Below are 18,684 nucleotides of genomic sequence, written 5' to 3'. Positions count from 1 at the left end.
TTTTGAGTCGATCCTGGAAGCACGTACCCCCGAGGGAAGGGGCTATCAAAAATCTAAATCTCCGACTCAGAGTGCGTTCTTTTCTTCATTCTCCTACAATATCAAGTTCTACCCTTGAAAAATAACAAGATTTGTTATTCAAAAAAACTATTCATTAAAATAAATCATGTTTGGAAAAAATATTATTATGTATTAATATATATTGTCATGGGCAGCAAGGTGGCACAGTTCATGTCATGGGAACCTGTCGTGAGTTCAAATCCAGCTCCAGACTTTCTGTGCGGAGTTTGTATGTTCTCCCCGTGCTTGCGTGGGTTTCCTCCGGGCACTCCGGTTTCCTCCCACATTCCAAAGACATGAATTTCAGGTGAATTGGCCGGTCCAAAATTGTCCCTAGGTCTGAATGAGCGAATGAGTTGTCTGTCCCTGTGTGCCCTGCGATTGGCTGGCAACCAGTTCAGGATGTCCCCTGCCCACTGCCCGATGATTGCTGGGATGGGCTCCAGCCCCCTGCGACCCTACTGAGGATAAGCGGTACGGCTAATGAGATGAGATGAGATATATTGTCATGATTACCGATATGCTTCACCTGTGCTCGCTCCTTTGGCGTCAACTGCCTCGGACTCTGATTGGCTCTCCGTCCCTATTTCAACCCACTCCTTTCTGTCACCTGTTGTCAGTCCGTCTGCGAACCTCAGTTTACACCAGGCCAGCTTTTTTCGACCCTGACTCCCACCTGTTTTTTGCTCCCGTCTGTTCCACGGCTTCGACCCGTTTTTGATCCTGACCACGTCTACTCTCTTCTCCTGGCTTACGACTCGTTTCTGACCCCAATTACGTTATTGCTCTCATGTCCCGGTTACTGACCCATTTTTTCCATTCCCAACACCGACATCGCTCGCTACGGAAGTCCCACTCCCGCAATCAGAGCGATCTGCTTCCCGCTAAACTTACCAAGACGACTTTTTGCAGTGGGTTAATATGATGTGTATTGCATTGCAAATATTTTCACTTACAGACGCTCCCCTACTTATGACCATTCGACTTAAGTAGATGCGAAAAAAAAAATTGTGATGTCAAAAAATATCCAGACATTGCTGCAAGTTAGTTTGTCTTGTGTGCAGCTTTTGCCGAGTACAGGACAGTACTGTAGTGCTTCTTACCGCCGCTACTAGCATGTGGTGGCGTTGTGACAGGTCACCTATCACCCACTCCGAAGAAGAAATCCGCTTCCTCTTCCTAGTTAGTGTGTAAACATTCTATACTGTATCTCTAGTGTGCTAAGAACGTTGACATTTTTATTGTTTAATATCTCATGCATCCATTCAATTAAAAGTGTAAAGAAGAGGCGAGCCGTTTCATTTGAAATGAAAGTGAAATAAGATAGCTAGACACGGTTGAGAAAATGGTTCGGATTGCCTTTTTTGGCCACTTTTTACCACAGAGGAAGAAGTCGCCTAACTTTTGAAGCCCATCTTCCACAAGCAAGTTGAACTTCACTTTATTCATCTTGATAGAGCATAGTATTTTATGAAATGTTTATTTTTTAGTACAAAATAATACAGGTTACGTATACAAGCCTTAAACATACTTTTATGAACCATAAACACACAAAATATAGCACTGAAGCAACTTACAAACAAATTCAATTTACGAACTATCGTAAGGAGGGCAGCGTCTGTATACAGTGGAACCTCGGTTTTCGAACCCCTCTCAGTTCGAACAAATCGGAGTCCTACAAAAAATGTCGAGAAATTTTTGCTTCGCCGTTCGGTCAAAAAATCGGAGTTCGAACGCCGGTAATGCGTGAGTGCGTACGCTAGGATGCGATGCTGAGCGGCGTACGGGTGTAGATCGCTCTTTTCGTGACCAACTGCGTGCGGACGTGCTTCGTTTTGCTTTCGCTTTTAATATAAGTGTACGAAGTGTTTTAGCCCCTAATTATGCTTCTGAAGAAAGTCAGTGCAAGCAGCAAAGTTGCTACAGGTGAAAAAAGAAAAGTAGTGCGTACAATTATTGCGTTTAAGAAAGAAATAATAGCAAAATATGAAGGAGGTGGAGTGTCTGATCTTGCTAGGGAATACCCCACCGTCCACCTGCACCTTCTGCTGACCACCACAAAGGTAAGAAATCCTATTCAAAATTATTTTCTTTATCTTTTTATTTTCTATTTTTACACGTTCAATGAACCGCTCACCACTTGTTGTGGAGACCCGGGTGCTAAATGACTTGTAAACGACCTGATTTTTTTATTTGTACATGTTCATGTTAGCGTAATGTTTCGTACGGATGATTACGATAACGCGGACGTACGATTAGCCTGGGTTAGCGTTATGTTTTCGTTAAACATTCAAGGTAAACATTCGGGGTGTTGGAACGGATTAAAACTATTTACATTATTTTTAATGGGAAAAATGATTTCGGTGATCGAACAAATCGGTTTTCGAACAGGGTTCTGGAACGGATTATGGTCGAGAACCAAGGTTCCACTGTATTTAAAAAGGGAGGCACAAGCAATCCAGTGAATGATTTTTTTTTAATCAACACCTTCCTGCTTTTTGACACCAGCAATCTTAATGCGGTAACTTAAAAGTACAAAGTATTGCATGTGGCCAACATTCTCGTAAAAAGGAAGTTGTTAAATGAACAGACATCTGCAATATTTTCTTACATTGAGAAAGTATTTTTGAGGATAATAAAATATTTATTCCTGAGTACTTAATTGACAGGAGACATAAATGTGTGCAATATTCTGCAACCTAACAGATGCTACTGAAGGCAAGGTATTGATGGCCGTTAATGCTTAAAAGACCGTTTTCTTAAAGTGTTCACAGTATTTACAGCAAATTGAACCCCACCAGGAAAAAATATTTATAGCATAATACAATATTGTTATTTTGGGGCGTATTTTTGGGAATACTGTTCACAGGCTCCTGTAACCCTGAACACAATGCAATGCAACTTTGAGGGTGATGGGTTGTCTTAATTCCTGATCAGTCCGAGTTTCTTCAGGGCTTCGCGTTGATCGTCTCCCTTGGCATCTCGAGGGCAGATCAGCACGCTGATGCCTTGCGAGCGAGGCAGCTTGTGAATGTCCTTTGAGAGCTGCAAGGCAGAGTTGGATGAGGAACGCCTCCGGTAGTCCGGACTGTGGGCATGGCTGAGGCACCGCTCCACGCTGTTTTGTTCATTATCCACAAGGTGGCTCTGGCGGAGACCAGAGTGCTCCGTGGCACCAGATTGGAAACTTGTGACTTTGGTTAACTGCTTGACCAGGTCAGAAGGTGACAGAGTAGGGGATTTTTTATGGGTAAACAAGGAACTTGCCGCAATATTATTTGGAGCAGATTGTTCATGACTCGACAATAGAAGTCTCGGCGTGTCCCTAAATGCAGGTGGACTAGCCAAAGAGGTGGCACGAACACCAGGAGACCCAGTGCTTGCGGCGCGATAGGTTGGTGTTAGTTTGGATAGACTTGGCAATGATGGACTGCGTCGAGTGGGAAGATCCGTCAATGATTTTCTTGTTTTTGGGATAAGCTTACTACTCAGGGCGGGGGCTGAATCCGTCACAGATCCTTTAATGAGCCCAAGTTTTTGAAGGGCTTCAAGGTGGATTTTCTCACGGTCCATTACTTGGTGGTCGCCATTACTGAGAGACGAGTGACTTTCCTCAACAGGTGTATAGTATGTTGAGTTGAACGAGGCCCTTTTGGGTTTAGGGGCGACAATCGGCGGGCTCTTGGGATCTAGGGTTTCTGTAGGATGCAGGGACTCCAAGGTGGTGAGGCTTTGACTGCCTTTGATTGGGAGCTTTGTGGTAAATTCTTTGCTAAGCTGGGGCGTCGCTGGAGGTTTATCATTCTCCAAAGCTTTCTGGTAAAGTTGGTTCAAGTCAACGGAGATTGGCCTACTGTTGTTGGAGTGATGAGAGACTTTGATTCTGTCAGCATTCGTAACCATAAGTGGCTTCGGACCTAGGTTGGACATTGGATCAAGTCCTGGATTATCCATGAAATCAGATGGTGGTGGAATCAGATCTAGATCTAACTCTGAAGTGGTTATAGTTGGATAATCAACAATAGGAGGTCCATTAGTCTTCATGTTTAGTGGAATTTTGCAACCAGCGGATGAGTCAGTAATCATAAATTGGGGATGTGATGAACCATTCATAGAAACCTTCAGATCTTTTTTCATGGCATCAGAATCCCGACTGAAGTTTGGTTCACAGGCTTGATCCAAAATATGATGCTTTGCTATGTTTTCTTCGGGTAAAAGTACTGCGACAGATCCTTTTTCTCCTTGGATGCCATGGGTAAGAGTGGGCAAAGTTTCAGATGGCCGATCCATTTCGGACTTTACTTTCAATCTGGAAATATCTACAAGGCAAGAGCACTGTACTAAAGTCACTGCTGACAAAAACATTTTAAAAAACAATTCCTTGTTTAGGGTATTTCATACCATTCATTTTGTTAAGAGCCATATCCTGTGGAAGGTGCCAAGAATCTGGTTCGTCATTGGATAGTCCGCTGTCCTCCTCCACATCCACTTCAAGAGCTTCAATGGTCTGCTCCAGATACATGAGACAAGCCCTCTCCTCAGCAGATAAGTGCTCCATGCTGTCCCCACTCTGTACACAAAACCCATCTTACACTTTGTATAATCTATTTCCCCAATCTTAGACAGAAAATTTACAATCTCTGACAACCAGAAGAAAGAAATCCAGACAAGTGACAAGACAACCTTCTACTTTTGGGTAAGACTTATCTGGGCAACGATGGAATTACGTTTTAAATGAAGTAACTAATAACTGCAGTTAATTGCTGTTTTTTCCCTGCCAAACTTTAACTTCAGGTGTTCCAAATAAGGAACTTACTTTTGATCATTGTTTGGGACTGACGCATTCCAAAGGAACACGTTCCTGGAACGCAATTACTTTTCTCTGTAATGAGTACGGTAACATGTCGTTCCTCAACTCTGCTACCTATTAAAGCAGATCATGATCTACTATATGCTTTGCTAAATTGTTCTTCCTTTGCTCACAGTGTAACATGCAACCCCCAATCATGAAGGTTGAGCGTGTTAATATTCACCTACAGAGTACAACTGAATACAGTTATGGTGGCGCCGTTTCAAACACAGTACATAATCTCTCTACGGAGTATGCTCCCATATAAGCCGTATCTGGGTGGGTTGGTGTATCCCTTAACCACTAGGGTTGTCGGGGCAGGATTTCCTGTGGCGTGTCTTGGGCAAGTACAGCCTGTTGGGGCCCATCCCCATCCAAGCAAACAAATGCTTCTACCCATTCTCTTAAATCATGAGTCACTTATTATGCGCAAATTGGGTTGTGTGTCAAAAGAAAGCGTTGGGCAAGGGGCGGGTTCTATAGGAACCACGAAATCAATCATGGAAACATGAGCATAGGTTTTATGGTAAAAGTGTTTTGAATTTTGGTCTTTCGGTTTGTAAAATTATTTTTGCAATACACCATGCTTAGAGAAAACAGAAAACTTCTGGGACAGCAAATGGAGAAGGAGATCGTCGAGTGGTTTAGACAAAACGGATATGGAGTGACTCCCCAAGCTCTTGTGATTGCACAAGCCAAAAAACATAAAAGGTTTACCTTTGTCACCTGTTTGTCTACAACTTTTCTTTAATTTCTTTTATTATGTGGCTTCGATGCGAGTATATACGGTGAATTGTCACTAGATAGTTACTTTCAGAGTAACCTACTACCTTTGGGTGACAGTAATCTTTGGGGCATTAGAATTACTTTTTAAAATATGTAACTAATATCTATAGGTAATTGCTGTTTTTCAGTCAAAGCACATGTGGGCTAAAGTAACCTATGGCAACGTTTTTACTGTTTAGACCTGACATTTTCAATACTGTGGACAGCCTTCATTGTTGAGAGAGAAATAAAAAAATCAACAGGGAAAGTAGTGCAAAAAATGAAATTATCAGATGTGCAAGCAGCAGGGGAAGGCAATGATGGACTCACAAAGGCAGAGTTAATGCTGATCACACTGTCATGGCTTCCGCTGCTCTCCTTGTTATTGCTCAATAATGCCAATGCAACGTTATCGTTCCCCACATCACCCGTCGACATTGTAGAGATACGAGGCGTGGGTCATCAAGTTGCAGATGGATCTACGGTAAGCAGTAGGGAAACTTTCAAAAGTGAAACAAGTGTGACATGATTAGTCGGTTTTACTCCCAGGTTCAATTTTCAACTATTTTCAGTTGTCTTCGGCTATCTTAGCGATCAATAAATTTGCCTTTTAGGGTCAGACACCCTGTAAATATAGGCGAAGGCTTTTACACTTCTCACTGATTCAGTGTCATGCAGTGAGGTATGTGTGTGATGAGGCACAGTCAGATTATTTGATAAATGAACCTACATCTTATTCATTATTTGAATGGCACAGCACAAAAACAGCCCTGTAATCCAACGTTTTTCACCGGGGTTGCATTCCAGTAGTCGAAACCCACAAAGTAGAAACCTGTTTTTAATCTATTTATTAAATACTCTATTATACGTTGAAACCAAAGGGGAAAAATTGCAGGTTCAATTATTTGTTGAACAAATAAAAGTACTGTACCGTATAAACCTGTTTTTTAATAAATAACTTCTGTACTTTCTAATCATCTTATTTTTGGATTTGTGGAAACTACATTTTTACGTCACACGATACTTTGTCCTCATTCTGTGGACGTTTTGGAAAACTATTATCTTTCCTGGAACCGGCAACCCAAAAATCATATTGGAATTTTATTGCTAAGGCTGATCACCACACATTCAATTTATATATTTATGTCTTTCACTTTGCAAGCTTATCAGCTGCGAGATGACTGAAGGTGATAATAATGCTTTTGTTTGGGATCTTAGTACCTTTAGCATTCGGTCAGCCACCGGTTTTGCTAGTTCTCTTACTTGAAAGGATTCGAGAGGCTCAAATTGTCAATATGTGTTAACCTCAACCAAGAGAGACAGAATGTTGAGGGCAAAAAAACCCCAGAAAATCATATTGTTTGATTTTCAAAGATTTTTTTTTCAAAAGTAGAGTGGAAAATATGTATTTGGTCACCTACAAAAAAGCAAGGTTTCAGGCTGTCGAAGAGGCCAAAATTTCCAGTAGTTACCCACCTGTTATTTGCATTTGTTTTAACTTATTATCGTTATAAAAGACACCTGTACACAAACTAAGTCAGTCATACTCCAAACTCCACTGTGGGCAAGACCAAAGAGACAAAATTGTAGACCTGCACGAGGCTGTGAAGACTAAGTTATCAATAGGTAAAACACTTGGTGTAAAGAAATCCACCGTGGGTGCAATTGTTCGAAAATGGCAGACGTTTAAGAACACTGATAATCTCCCTTGAGTGGGGCTCCATGCAAGATATCATCCTGTGGAGTCAAAATGATAAGAACAATGGGCAACAATCCCAGTGAATGACCTACAGAGAGCTGTGACCACAGTAAAAAAACATTAACACATTGCGCCGCCAGGGACTCAAATTGTGCACTGCAAGATGTGTCCCCCCTGCTGAAGCCAGTTCTTGTCCAGGACTAGTAAAATGTGCCCTGGTCAGATGAAACCAAAGTAGAACTTTATGGTGGAAACACATGTTCTCGTGTTTGGATTAGAAAGAATACTGAATTGCAGCCGAAGAACACCATACCGACTTTGAAGCATGGGGGTGGAAACATCCCTCAAAGGAACCAGGATGACTGATTTGTGTGAAGGAAAGAGTAAGCAGGGCCACGTATCGAGAGATTTTGAGTAAAAATGTCCTACCATCAGCAAGGGCATGTCTGTGTCTTTTAGCATGACAAATATCCCTAACATGCAGCTAGGGCAACAAAGGAGTGAGAGAACTTGCATGATTAATGGTTGATTAAATGCTTATTTGCTCCTCTATATGTATATATGTATGTTATTTGAGTGTCTTGAGTTTAGATATGACCACCATCTTTCACAGGCAGTCAGGTAGGTTACCCCAGATGTGAAAAATGCCCAAAAAGCTGAATCAGCAATTTTGGTTTTTTCAATCCAATAATCCTGCCAAAAAGGGTAATGAAACCCAAAAATTGTTTCACATTTCAATTTTTAATTTCAATTTTTAATATTTTTTGTTTCAATTTGAAAATTGACATTTTTCTCATGTGCTCCCAACCTATAATTTCTATATCTTTAGATAATAGGCACTGAAGAAGAAGAGATTTGTCAATTCCTTGCTGTTGAATGCTCAGATACATGATTAAACTGTCACTGTCAAGTATTTGCTGATGCAGTCGAGAAAGTGGTGAACCTCACCCCATTCCTGCTTTTGAACAATTTGGCCCTAAGGGGATGATCCTCATGGAATGTTCCAAACAGGTGTTTGATTTACTTTTTAATTATTTTTTGTTTTCAAATACTGACCCTGACACTATTGGCCTGAACAGATTTGTTCGTATAATCAACATGAGGGGTCTCAATTTTAATTTACTTGGGGTTGCTTGTACATAGGGAAAGTTCGGTTTTCCAAAAGAAAAGCACAGGTAAAATCATTCCACTCTTCTCAAATGTGTATATTTTTTTCAAATAAAGATCGAAATAGAAATGGAAATAAAACTACATTTGATTAATTACTATTGACAAGCAAATATGTGTATTACATTTTTTTTTTACCTCTAACTCTCTGGATACAAACAGATTTTTTTATACAAGAACTGTTCGGCTCATGGCTTATTACGACAGAACCAAATACAAGTTCCATTTTATAACCCAGGTCAAGAAACTAAAACACGTTGAACACACTCTGCTAACCAAAACTCACCAAAAGTGACATGCAAGGTCCTTTAAGCTTTAGTTCAACCTTGGTGACAATGTACTCCTCTACCCTGTCCCCAGCAGTACCTTGTACCAGGTTTCAATTTCAATTAAACATTTGACATTTAGCTTGCAAAAATAATGAAGATGTGAATAGATCAAATTAGCTAATTTGTTCAAAATCATAGTTGGTGATGCGTATGCTAGATGTGCACATGTGCCATGGGGTAAACCAGGAAGTTACCACTTGTGATATTGCGGAGCAATTGTACATAAATCTCAAACATTATCTTTCTCATAGTCTGTTTTGCGCACCGAGACTGGGAGGTTGCTGGTTCGAGCCTCTGCTGGGTCATACCTAAGACTTAACAACATTGGTACCCATTGCCTCCCTGCTCGGTTCTCGGCATTCGGTGTTGGAATTTGGGGGTGTGGTCACCTAATGACTCCCAATGAGATGTTGCAACACATCAGTTGGGTTGAGTGAGGGGGCTGGGAACCCCCTCCTCAGTAACAATCTCCCAACTATTTTGCTCACAATCTCCTTCTTTGACTCCTTCTCTCTATTTTTCTCCATCTTGTGATTTTCAAATACAGCGATTAAAACATATTGCGAAGAAAGTCAGGTTTTTTCATCTAATATTTTTTACCCACACACTCTGCAATCGTGGCTGCATTTGCGAGCGTATTTGTCCCAATTTTTACCCCTGCCTAAGAAATCAGGACAAAGGTAGCAGTATCTATAACAAACTAATATTAAACACTCCTCTTTGTCCGTGAGTTCGACACCCCTGATCGACATCCTGCAACACCAAATCCTATCGCACTCCTTTGGATTTTTTTGTAAGCGCATAACTAACTCTGCAACGAGTCAGTCTGATGAGGGAAAGGATAACCTTTTTAGCAGCCAACACCTGTGCGCAGAGAGAAAAAAATAGTAGGTTGCACCCACGGCTGAGTCAGGATCAAATAGTGAGTGGAATGTCACTTTGCTGGCTCAAATGCCTTCCTGACAATTGAGACATGAAAAAACGAGAGAGAGATTGAGAGAGAAAGAGAGAGAGAGAGAGAGAGAGCTATTTGGTGCAAAGAGTTTGTGTTGAACTTGAAGCATATAACACATTCAAGTCTTATCAAATCATTTTTAGTGACTAATATAAATCGAAAGAGAACTAGCTTAATCGTTAACATAAATTGTGTAACTCGAAAGAGCTGTTTAATGTTTAACTCAATGCATTGGACCTCAATGGGCTTTGATCAGCAAATATTTACTCTACTTTCTTTTTCCCTATTTCATTCTAATAAGTAAGATATATACTAACTTTTGGGGGGAACGAAAATCCAATAGAAATGTTTGAAGATATTTGTTGGACTCCAAACAGGAGAAACATACCAGTGCTGCAAAGTATTTGGAGAAAAGTAAATATAAACAACTATTTACCTATTTAGTTGTTTCTATGGACAACATGAACAAAATAAAACACAAAATGAAGTAAAAGGTTATATTAATGGAAAAAAATCATAGCTCACCAAGAGACTTGGACATCAATGTAAGGAGGCTGCGCCGTGTGTGTTCTTATGTGTGTCATTCCATCTCTGAGGTTGCTCGTCCTGCCTCCACCAAAGCTGAGAAAAAAGGGTTGGGCACGTTGGCCACAAACGTCTCTGCCAGCCAATCAAATTTCTTGCATCTTCTCACATAGACGCAATCAACTTGACAGACCTGTGGTATGACTGGAAAATAAAGGTGTTCCAATAAACTCCAACAAAGCAATTCATGTCTTTGTGCTGACGTATGAAAAACTTTTTGAGCATTTTGTTTGACATCAGCATGTTTCTTCATAATAGTCGAAACTAGTTGAATACAACCAAAGAGCAGCTAATTGTTTTCCTGCATTTGGTGTCTTAGTTGGACGAGACCAGTTATTGCCAAATGCTGAAAAGTTGTGTTCGCTAATGCAACATTTCTCAACAGAAACCATAGTCACCGGTGAGTTACTTTTGAATCTGGAGAACGGACTCTTTTAAGGCACACACCTGTGTCCAGTTTCACCATGGATGAACAAACACAAAGCTTCATTCAAAGGAATGTATTGGAAGGGCTGTGTTTCTTCTAATAACAGAATGCTGAACTATGAAATATGAAATACAGTGGAACCTCGCTAGTTCGCGGTTCCACTTTTGCGGGTTCAAAGCTTTGCAGGTCTAAAAAATATACCTTACCTTCTAAATAAAAGCATTTATTGACTTGACCCCATTGAGCGCGAGCTTTTGTCAACTGAGGACACGGTGTGGACACTCTTATTGTGAAGGGGAGGGGGAGGCCCTGACACAATACCCCTTCAACTCCTCTCACCTCACCCCCTTCTTATGTGGCGCTCAGTTTATCGAGGAGGGACTCGGCGACGTAAGAATATTCTCCCCTGTCACATTTCATCTCAAGTTTGACTTTATCGTACCAAAAGCGAGCAGTTGTTTGTACTACCTAAATACAGCTAGTTGTGTGTGGTTTCGTGTATTTCTTGTAAAAGCCGTTAGATGCTGCTAGCTAAAGTATGTTGTTATTGTCAGAAGGTAGCTCTTTCACTTTCATTAAAATGAACACAGACCATTTTTTTAACTGTCGTTCCCCAAAACGCTTCACAAACACTCATCAAATATCACATTTTCACTGTTTTTATTTTTAATACGTAACCGGTAGTGTTAACAAGCAAAATAAAATGCGATGGCTGCATGTGGTTGAGAGCGGTTAATACAATCATACTAAATGGTTCGTAGTAGTTTTGCCGCAGTCCTATTCCGTGTAAATTGATTATGTAAGACATGGCTACACTTGTGGGTCATGTTTTGGTACATTCGGTTCCATTGTGAAGAGTTCTGGATGAGTCACCCAATAACTCCTTGCCGTCATGCCAGCGATCACTTCGATTTAATGGCGGGGGGGTATACTGTATACAATTTTTTTAAGCATTTTTGAAGGGGCGCCGCTACTTCGCGGGTTTTCAGTTTTCGCGGGTGGTCTCGGTCCCCATTAACCGCGATAAGGGATTACTGTATCTTGTCTTTTTAATGTATCATAACTGAATTTTGCCAATGTATTCAATTCTGTGAACGGAAGATGGCATTACAGACATTTAATTTAAACAACGGAGTCTTAACTTTTGCAATTGTTCCTCAGTCAGCTGGCATTTCCTTCAGAATCTTAATTGTATTCAAATATCGGTGAATTTTAATGGCCCACTTTCCTTTTCAAGAAATAGCCAACGATTTGAAATTTGCCAAATTTTCCAGAATAACGTAAATCGCTAAAACGATCTAAAGAACTCACCTAACATGACATGCAGCACCTTGAGATTATGAGATTTTTTCATCCATTCTCCTGATACAATTCTAATGTCTGGAAGACATGGCAGGTTTTCCATACCGCAAACGAGCCAAAAACATTATAAATGACTCCTCTCATCCTGGCCACCACCTCTTTCACCTGCTCTACTACTGCTCAGCGCTACAGGTCAGCATAAATATTTTATTTGTGTAAATCATTCAGTGGAAATTAATGTACCTCAAGGTTCTTTGTGACCTTTTGCCACATTTCAGACTTCAAACAAAGATATAAAACTATAATTTCTTGTGAAGAATCAACAATAAGTGGGACACAACCATGAAGTGGAACACACATTGTTGGATATTTAAAACCTTTTTAATAAATAAAAAACGAAAAAGTGGGTTTGGAAAATGATTCAGCCCCATTGAGTTAATACTTTGTAGCGCCAGCTTCTGCTGCGATTACAGCTGCAAGTCACTTGGGGTATGTCTCCATCAGTTTTGCACATCGAGAAACTGATATATTTACCCATTCCTCCTTGCAAAACAGCTCGAGATCAGTGAGGTTGGATGGAAAGCGTTTGTGAACAGCACTTTTCAGTTCTTTCCACAGATTCTCAATTGTACTTTGCAGTTGCTAGGGATATACGTTCACTTATTTGATAACCCCTGCACTGGACTGATGCTTCTCTAATACATACCACATGTAATCCAAACACACCAAAGCAAGGATCCATGAATTACTGTAGGGGGTTGCTAAATCTCCAGATTATCAAATTGGCATATCGTTTTTTCTGCTCAAGACTCCCTAAGTGTCAAAAATGGTTTTAAACTACACTAAAGAGCTTTACCTCACAGATGGAATGGTTACGGTACAGAATTAAAGACGGAATATTCACTTTCTGTAAAGTCTGGGGAAACGTGTCTCCAGTATAATTAAATACTGAACGGATTGTTGCCCGAACTGGTTGGAACGCATACCAACGTCAGCTAATAGTATGCAAACATGCATACTGGCCATTGGCCAACATATCTAAATCTCAGAAGATTGTTTAGTTAAAAATAGAATTCTCTCTAGTTGGTCAATTCAAGACCACACCCAAGAAGTCTGCGGGCTCGAGAGCGTTCTCCATCCGGGCCCCGGTGTTGTGGAACGCCCTGCCTCTGGAGATAAGATCTGCAACCTCAACGGAAGTTTTTAAATTGAGGCTCAAGACACACTTCTATTCCAAAGCATATGATTGATGCCCACCTCGTATTCTGTTTTGTCCTGTCTTTTTCTGAGGCCTGCCTGGCTGATACGAAGGAGAAGGATGATTTGGGATGGGTCAGCGGACCGGGGTCTGACCTGCAGCACGCCAACCCCTGCATTTACCAGCTGGCGTCGTCGTTGATGTCATGCTCTTTCCGGACATTTTCAGCATCTTACCTAGTGTTAACTATTCTGTGTACAGTAATGCTAATTGTAATTCACCCTGTTCAATCCTGGAAGGGGGATTACCACATGTGAGGTCCTTTCTCAAGGTTTCTTTTTTCTCCTCACACTGAGGTTTTTGAGTTTTTCCTTGCCCGCATGCTGGTTTGCTAGTTTAAGATCAGGTAATTGTGTTATTTTGTAACTGTAATCCTGTGCAGTCCTTTGAGACATTTTTGTGATTAAGGGCTATATAAATAAATTTGACTTGACTTGACTTGACCACACAAAAAAGTAAAAGCAGGGGAAAAAAAAATGACACATTTTCAATCCGCGTAATTTATTACTTAACCATTATGAAAATAATCATAAAAAACAGGAAGCCCCACATTATGTACAGTATTTTTTTCCTGAATAGAAGCCCCTCCTTTATTCACTTTACCTCTATAAACAGAGTATTCCTTTACCGTGATATGCAGAGCTATAGACATAGTCCTTTAATCTCTTTTGACAAAAGTCAAAATTTACATACATACTGTACATACACGTATATACATACATACATACTATATAGAAATCTATAAAAGCGAAAAGAAAATCATTCAAGTATCAAAATAAAGACTACTACTTTCATACTTTCACATCATTTGCATCAGATTTGTCCCAAAATATTGATTCTGATCCACAGTGACGTGCAAGGCAAATTTGGACCACGCCGTTGGCCTAAGCGTGCTAAAGACAGTGTACCGTTAAATTAATGCTACTGCTCGGAAAATGTACCAAATCCAGCAGAAACAAACGTGCATACATCTTAACATCAAAAACCAGAACAGGAATATTGTTACGCGTTTCTCAGTGAGCACAAAAATGAGGATTTCAGTCGCTCGTGGATACGTTTTAGCGCGCTGATGTACGCTAGTACCATGAACAGTATTTATTGTTCCATGCGGAAAATAGTACATAAAAATAATCAAAGAGGTACCGCCCCCACATGAATGGTCAAACCCGCTTGCTGCATTCGGACAAATAGAAAAGCAAAATACGAGCAAATACCGTATTTCCCGGACTATAAATTGCTCCGGATTATATTGTAAATTGCACCAGGAAAAAAAAAGATAATTAAGAAGGGAAAAAAAACATGTATAAGTCACACTGGAGTAAAAGTCACACCCCCAGCCAAACTACAAAAAACTGCGACTTATAGTCCAGAAAATACGGTAAGTTCAAATGTCGAATCTGCACCCTGTTACCTACCCACTAAACAGTCTTTGTAGTGTAAATCTACTTTGGTTAAGAAATCCAATCACAGTCATACTTTCAACAAGCACAAATCAAACGATGGTCTTTCGTTGCAATAATAATAACAAAGAAAAATACCCTAGCTTTAAAGGGACAGTGTGTATTATTGATCACTAGATGTCGCCGCATTGTGTTGTACTACTGAAATAGAATTCTTAAAAATCCAAGGAGGTTATACAAACTATGGAGATTTAAACCGAACAAACCTCTAATTATTTCCCCGAGAATCGCAAGGTTTTTCGGTACCCGGAGCAGCAAGATGACGGAAAATTATGTCGGCTTCCTTTAGGTCAGTGGTTTCAAAAATCCAGCTCGGGGGCCAGATGCAGCCCACAGGAAGATACTGTGAGGCTCCGGCCTTGATATGGAAGTTAAGAGTTCGATAAGGACATTCCCTTCGGGGAGTAGATATCACCGTGGTTGAACTGAAGCTTAAAGGAAAGTGGATGCACCTTGCATATAACTTTCAGTGAGTTTTTGCCGTGTGTTAAACACGTTTCATCTACATGACCACGGTTATAAACCACAACTCTTCTGTATTTGTTTAATCAATACGTAACAAAAGCTAAATGTTACGATCAATTATTTTTCGGAACTGTTTGTGTTCAGAAATTACGGGCTAAAGACATACGATATTTATTTGTGTATAACCTGCCCTTGTGTATAACGCGCAGCGCTAATCTTTTGGTAAAAATCGTTATAAAATTTTGTTACACTTTTCAGCTCAAACTAAACCTTGAGGGTTATACCATTGAATACGGGCGGCCATTATTGAAAACATAAACTGTGAACACAATACTAAGCTAACAGTTGTTTTTACGGTAATATACTACCGTAAAACCTAATGTATAGATAAAAAAAAGTGTGTAATACACAAATAGATAGGGTACATTAGAATCTGATGTATAATAATTCTGTTTTTGGACTAAAAAAACGGATGGGGCCCAACCTCATTCAGACCCAAGCTCTGGCGACCCCCAAGAAAATCCGGTTTGAGAGCCCTTTAGGTGAAGTATATGTTAAGTAAATGAAATGAAATGAAATGAATGAAATGATCTGCATTTATATAGTGCTTTTCAAGTCAATGACTTCCCAAAGCGCTTTACAATGTGCTTCACATTTCCCAATAGCGGCCGTGATCTGTGCAGCCATGTAAGGCGCTAACCTGCTTATTGGGGGTAATTGGGGGTTCAATGTCTTACCCAAGGACACTTCGACATGTAACACGGACAAGCCGGGATTCGAACTGGGATCCCTTAATCCTAAGACGATCGCTCTACCTCCTGAGCTACTGCCGCCCCAAAAAATACTCGACCTACGAGTATGTGCATTTTTGTTTACTATTTAAATCAATCTCGTCTTTTTAAATTTACTTTTTTCTTTTTAACTCACGGCTTATGGATCCCTGGGTAGAGTGTTTGTACTTCCTGTGGAGTGTCTTGGGAAAGTACAGATAGGCAGCACAATCTCTTTCCAGGATTTTTTTTTAGCTTGGGGTTTGCTCCCCAACATGTAACAGTACTGGCTACCAGTAGTAGGAGCTATCTGATATGATTCAGATACAGCACCTTCAGCATCTTGTCATCGTTATTTTTCGGTGTTAAGTGTCAGAAACAAGCCGGACTTTGGCATTGATGGGCAACTGTATGTGACAATACCAAAAGGCACTAAATAATACACACTGTCCTTTTAAGAAGAAAAACAAGATGGACACGTGCAGTGATATTGAGGCGATGAAGGCAGTGAGGTCGTAGACACAACTGGCATTCTTGAGACGGCTGATGGATGGAAATGCAACTTTTTTTCACCCTATCCATCATGCAATGGGGTTGTCCTTTAATAATGGCGACGAGGCATGTTCAGCTATGGGAAGGATGACACATGGACACAGATAAAATCCAGTCAGATTAAACCAAAGGAAAATAGTTTTCAAAACAAGGCCAGAAGACGAGCTTGATTGGGGCGGTTTTGCAAAAGTGCTTCAATGCTCATTTTCGTAAGCTTCACAACCATATCACAGTGTTTAGGGATGGTTCCCACCTTTGGACCTTCATTTTAAAGACGTTTTCCAGCTTACTGACGGGTTAAAAGCCACAAAACAGAAGTCTGGTATCCATGCGCAACCTCTGTGGAAAAGCAGCAGGTGTCGGAGTGAAAAGCTTCAGCGTGGCCGTCGCCTAGCAGAGCGGGAAAAGCACCCAGAAAAAGTCTCTTAGAACCGGGAGTGAGATTGTTGACAGGGAGGTGGGGGGAAGTGTATTGTGGTGTGTTCAGGGAATACACAAAAGTATCTAAAAGCTGATTGGCAGGCGGGGAGTGTAAATTAATTACTAAGAGGGGTGGGGAAACTTCCAGTGAAAGGCACAAGGATAGGAGGCCAGGTCAAGGGGGGAGAGTGAACCCAAGCAGAAGGTCGGACATCGAGAAGAAGAGTGGAGGTGCACTCAGAAAATGGTGGTCTCATACTTAGTGCTGATGGTACGCTTTGCTTCTTTTGCCTCTACCAGCCATGCGGCGCCGCTCTGGTTCTGGGAATTCCCCTCTTCCTCCAAAAGGTTGCCCTAGAAACACAAATATAACATTCTTTTCATCTCTGAAGACTCTGAAAATACCAGATAATAAGATGGACCCCCTAAAATAGTCCTTTGTCTGATACAGTATTTTTCAAACATAAGGCACACCAAACTACAAGGAGCATTAAATATAGACTACAGTAAGAGCCAACCTGTAACCAGTAAGCTTTTTGTACACTTCCATCCAGGAATCTATCCATCCGTCTATCGATTTACTTCCGCTTATCCAGAGTCGGGTCGTAGGGGCAGCAGGGGAGGGTTGGAAACTGCGCGTTTTAATGTATCCGCCTTTTCAGACTCGTCCTTGAATTCATGTTCATATTTCGTCTCATAATGACGTTTAACACTTGACGTGCGAGGTACAACGCTCTCAAGGCATAATGCACAAACAGCACGGTCATTTTTTGCACAAAGCCCCATTCGTCTGTCCGCACTGGCTGAAAAGAACGAGATGTGCCGTCATGATTTGGCTGTCGTGATTCGTTCATTTATCGCACGCCGGTGTTTCTGTGGGAGGGTTAGAACAGATCTCTCCTCCTCGGCGAGGCACCGCGCAGACACACGCTTACCGTAAAGTCGCTAAACAATGAAAGCGCGCAACGAAAATGTCTAAATTTCAGGTAAAAATGCGCATTTAAAAAAAAATCATAATTACTGTGCCGTGCGCTCGCGTGCCACTGGTTAACCCCTCGCGTGCCACTGGTTGCCAACCCCTGCTTAGAGGTTTGTTTTCTGTTCATAGGTAGGTATGTCTCACCCCTGACTTCCGAACACTCCCTCGCGGTTTGGGGACAGGTCGGCTGGACCTGGTCTCGATGAGCTCTGAAGCGGCACCCAATGGTTGGCTCTGGTGCTGTTTGGACCTCTGTGCCTGTAGAGCCAGCTGGTAGGCCACCTCAAAGGCTTGACCCAGCGTCAGTATGATTTCGTATGTCAGGTTCTAAAAAGTGAAAGCACAAGGATGACATTTATACACTTGTGTTGAGTTTTCACTAATTTGATGCCCGAGTGACCAAATATACTATCTTATTTATTTTGAAACATTTTTGTACAGACCTTAAGGTGTCAAAAATTCTACAATTACAACAAAAACTTTTTTATTCGAGCATCTATTTAAAGAGGCGCTGTTTAATATTTGACTTAGATGTCGTTGTATTGTGTAGTGCAAACGAAAATCAGTGCTAAAAAACACAAGGAGGAATACAAACTAGGGAGACTCAAAGTGACTAAATCCCACAATTTTTCTTCTCACTTT

The 18,684-nt window shown here is 40.9% G+C and overlaps 2 protein-coding genes across 7 annotated transcripts in view; both read right to left on the bottom strand.

The window, feature by feature from the left end:
- Window positions 1-2,767: 2,767 nt before the first annotated feature.
- Window positions 2,768-10,435, bottom strand: LOC148368726 (specifically androgen-regulated gene protein-like). Its single transcript, XM_088329786.1, has 4 exons — window positions 10,350-10,435; window positions 6,005-6,153; window positions 4,462-4,630; window positions 2,768-4,379 (listed from the first exon to the last, which is right to left on the bottom strand). Exons 2-4 carry the CDS (start codon window positions 6,110-6,112, stop codon window positions 2,983-2,985), a joined length of 1,674 nt encoding a protein of 557 aa, XP_088185912.1. The 5' UTR covers window positions 6,113-6,153; window positions 10,350-10,435; the 3' UTR covers window positions 2,768-2,982.
- A 5,728-nt stretch (window positions 10,436-16,163) lies between these two features.
- Window positions 16,164-18,684, bottom strand: part of anks1aa (ankyrin repeat and sterile alpha motif domain containing 1Aa) — an 88,270-nt gene continuing 85,749 nt past the window's right edge. For 4 of the 6 annotated variants that reach the window (XM_088330749.1, XM_088330750.1, XM_088330744.1 and 1 more), the window contains 2 exons: window positions 18,187-18,369; window positions 16,164-17,417 (listed from right to left, as the gene is read on the bottom strand). In XM_088330749.1, coding sequence (XP_088186875.1) covers window positions 17,301-17,417; window positions 18,187-18,369 — 300 coding nt within the window. In that variant the 3' untranslated portion in view covers window positions 16,164-17,300. The remainder of the gene's footprint in view (window positions 17,418-18,186; window positions 18,370-18,684) is intronic. The other 2 variants (XM_088330746.1, XM_088330747.1) reach the window with 2 other exon arrangements.

Source organism: Urocampus carinirostris, chromosome 3, assembly GCF_059441175.1.
Source record: "Urocampus carinirostris isolate Australia breed hairy pipefish chromosome 3, RoL_Ucar_1.0, whole genome shotgun sequence".
In the NCBI taxonomy this organism is placed as follows: domain Eukaryota; kingdom Metazoa; phylum Chordata; class Actinopteri; order Syngnathiformes; family Syngnathidae; genus Urocampus; species Urocampus carinirostris.
The sequence above is the reverse complement of the archived record's forward strand: the minus strand, read 5'-3'. Positions and strand labels throughout refer to the sequence as shown.

What these genes read in the sequence shown, in the direction of transcription:
- LOC148368726 (XM_088329786.1), bottom strand. Translation starts at nt 6,112, where the DNA reads ATGTCGACGGGTGATGTGGGGAACGATAACGTTGCATTGGCATTATTG. An exon ending in TCAGCATTAACTCTGCCTTT is followed by an intron (nt 4,631 to 6,004) that starts GTGAGTCCATCA and finishes TTTTGTGTACAG; the next exon opens with AGTGGGGACAGCATGGAGCA. An exon ending in GGCTCTTAACAAAATGAATG is followed by an intron (nt 4,380 to 4,461) that starts GTATGAAATACC and finishes CTTGCCTTGTAG; the next exon opens with ATATTTCCAGATTGAAAGTA.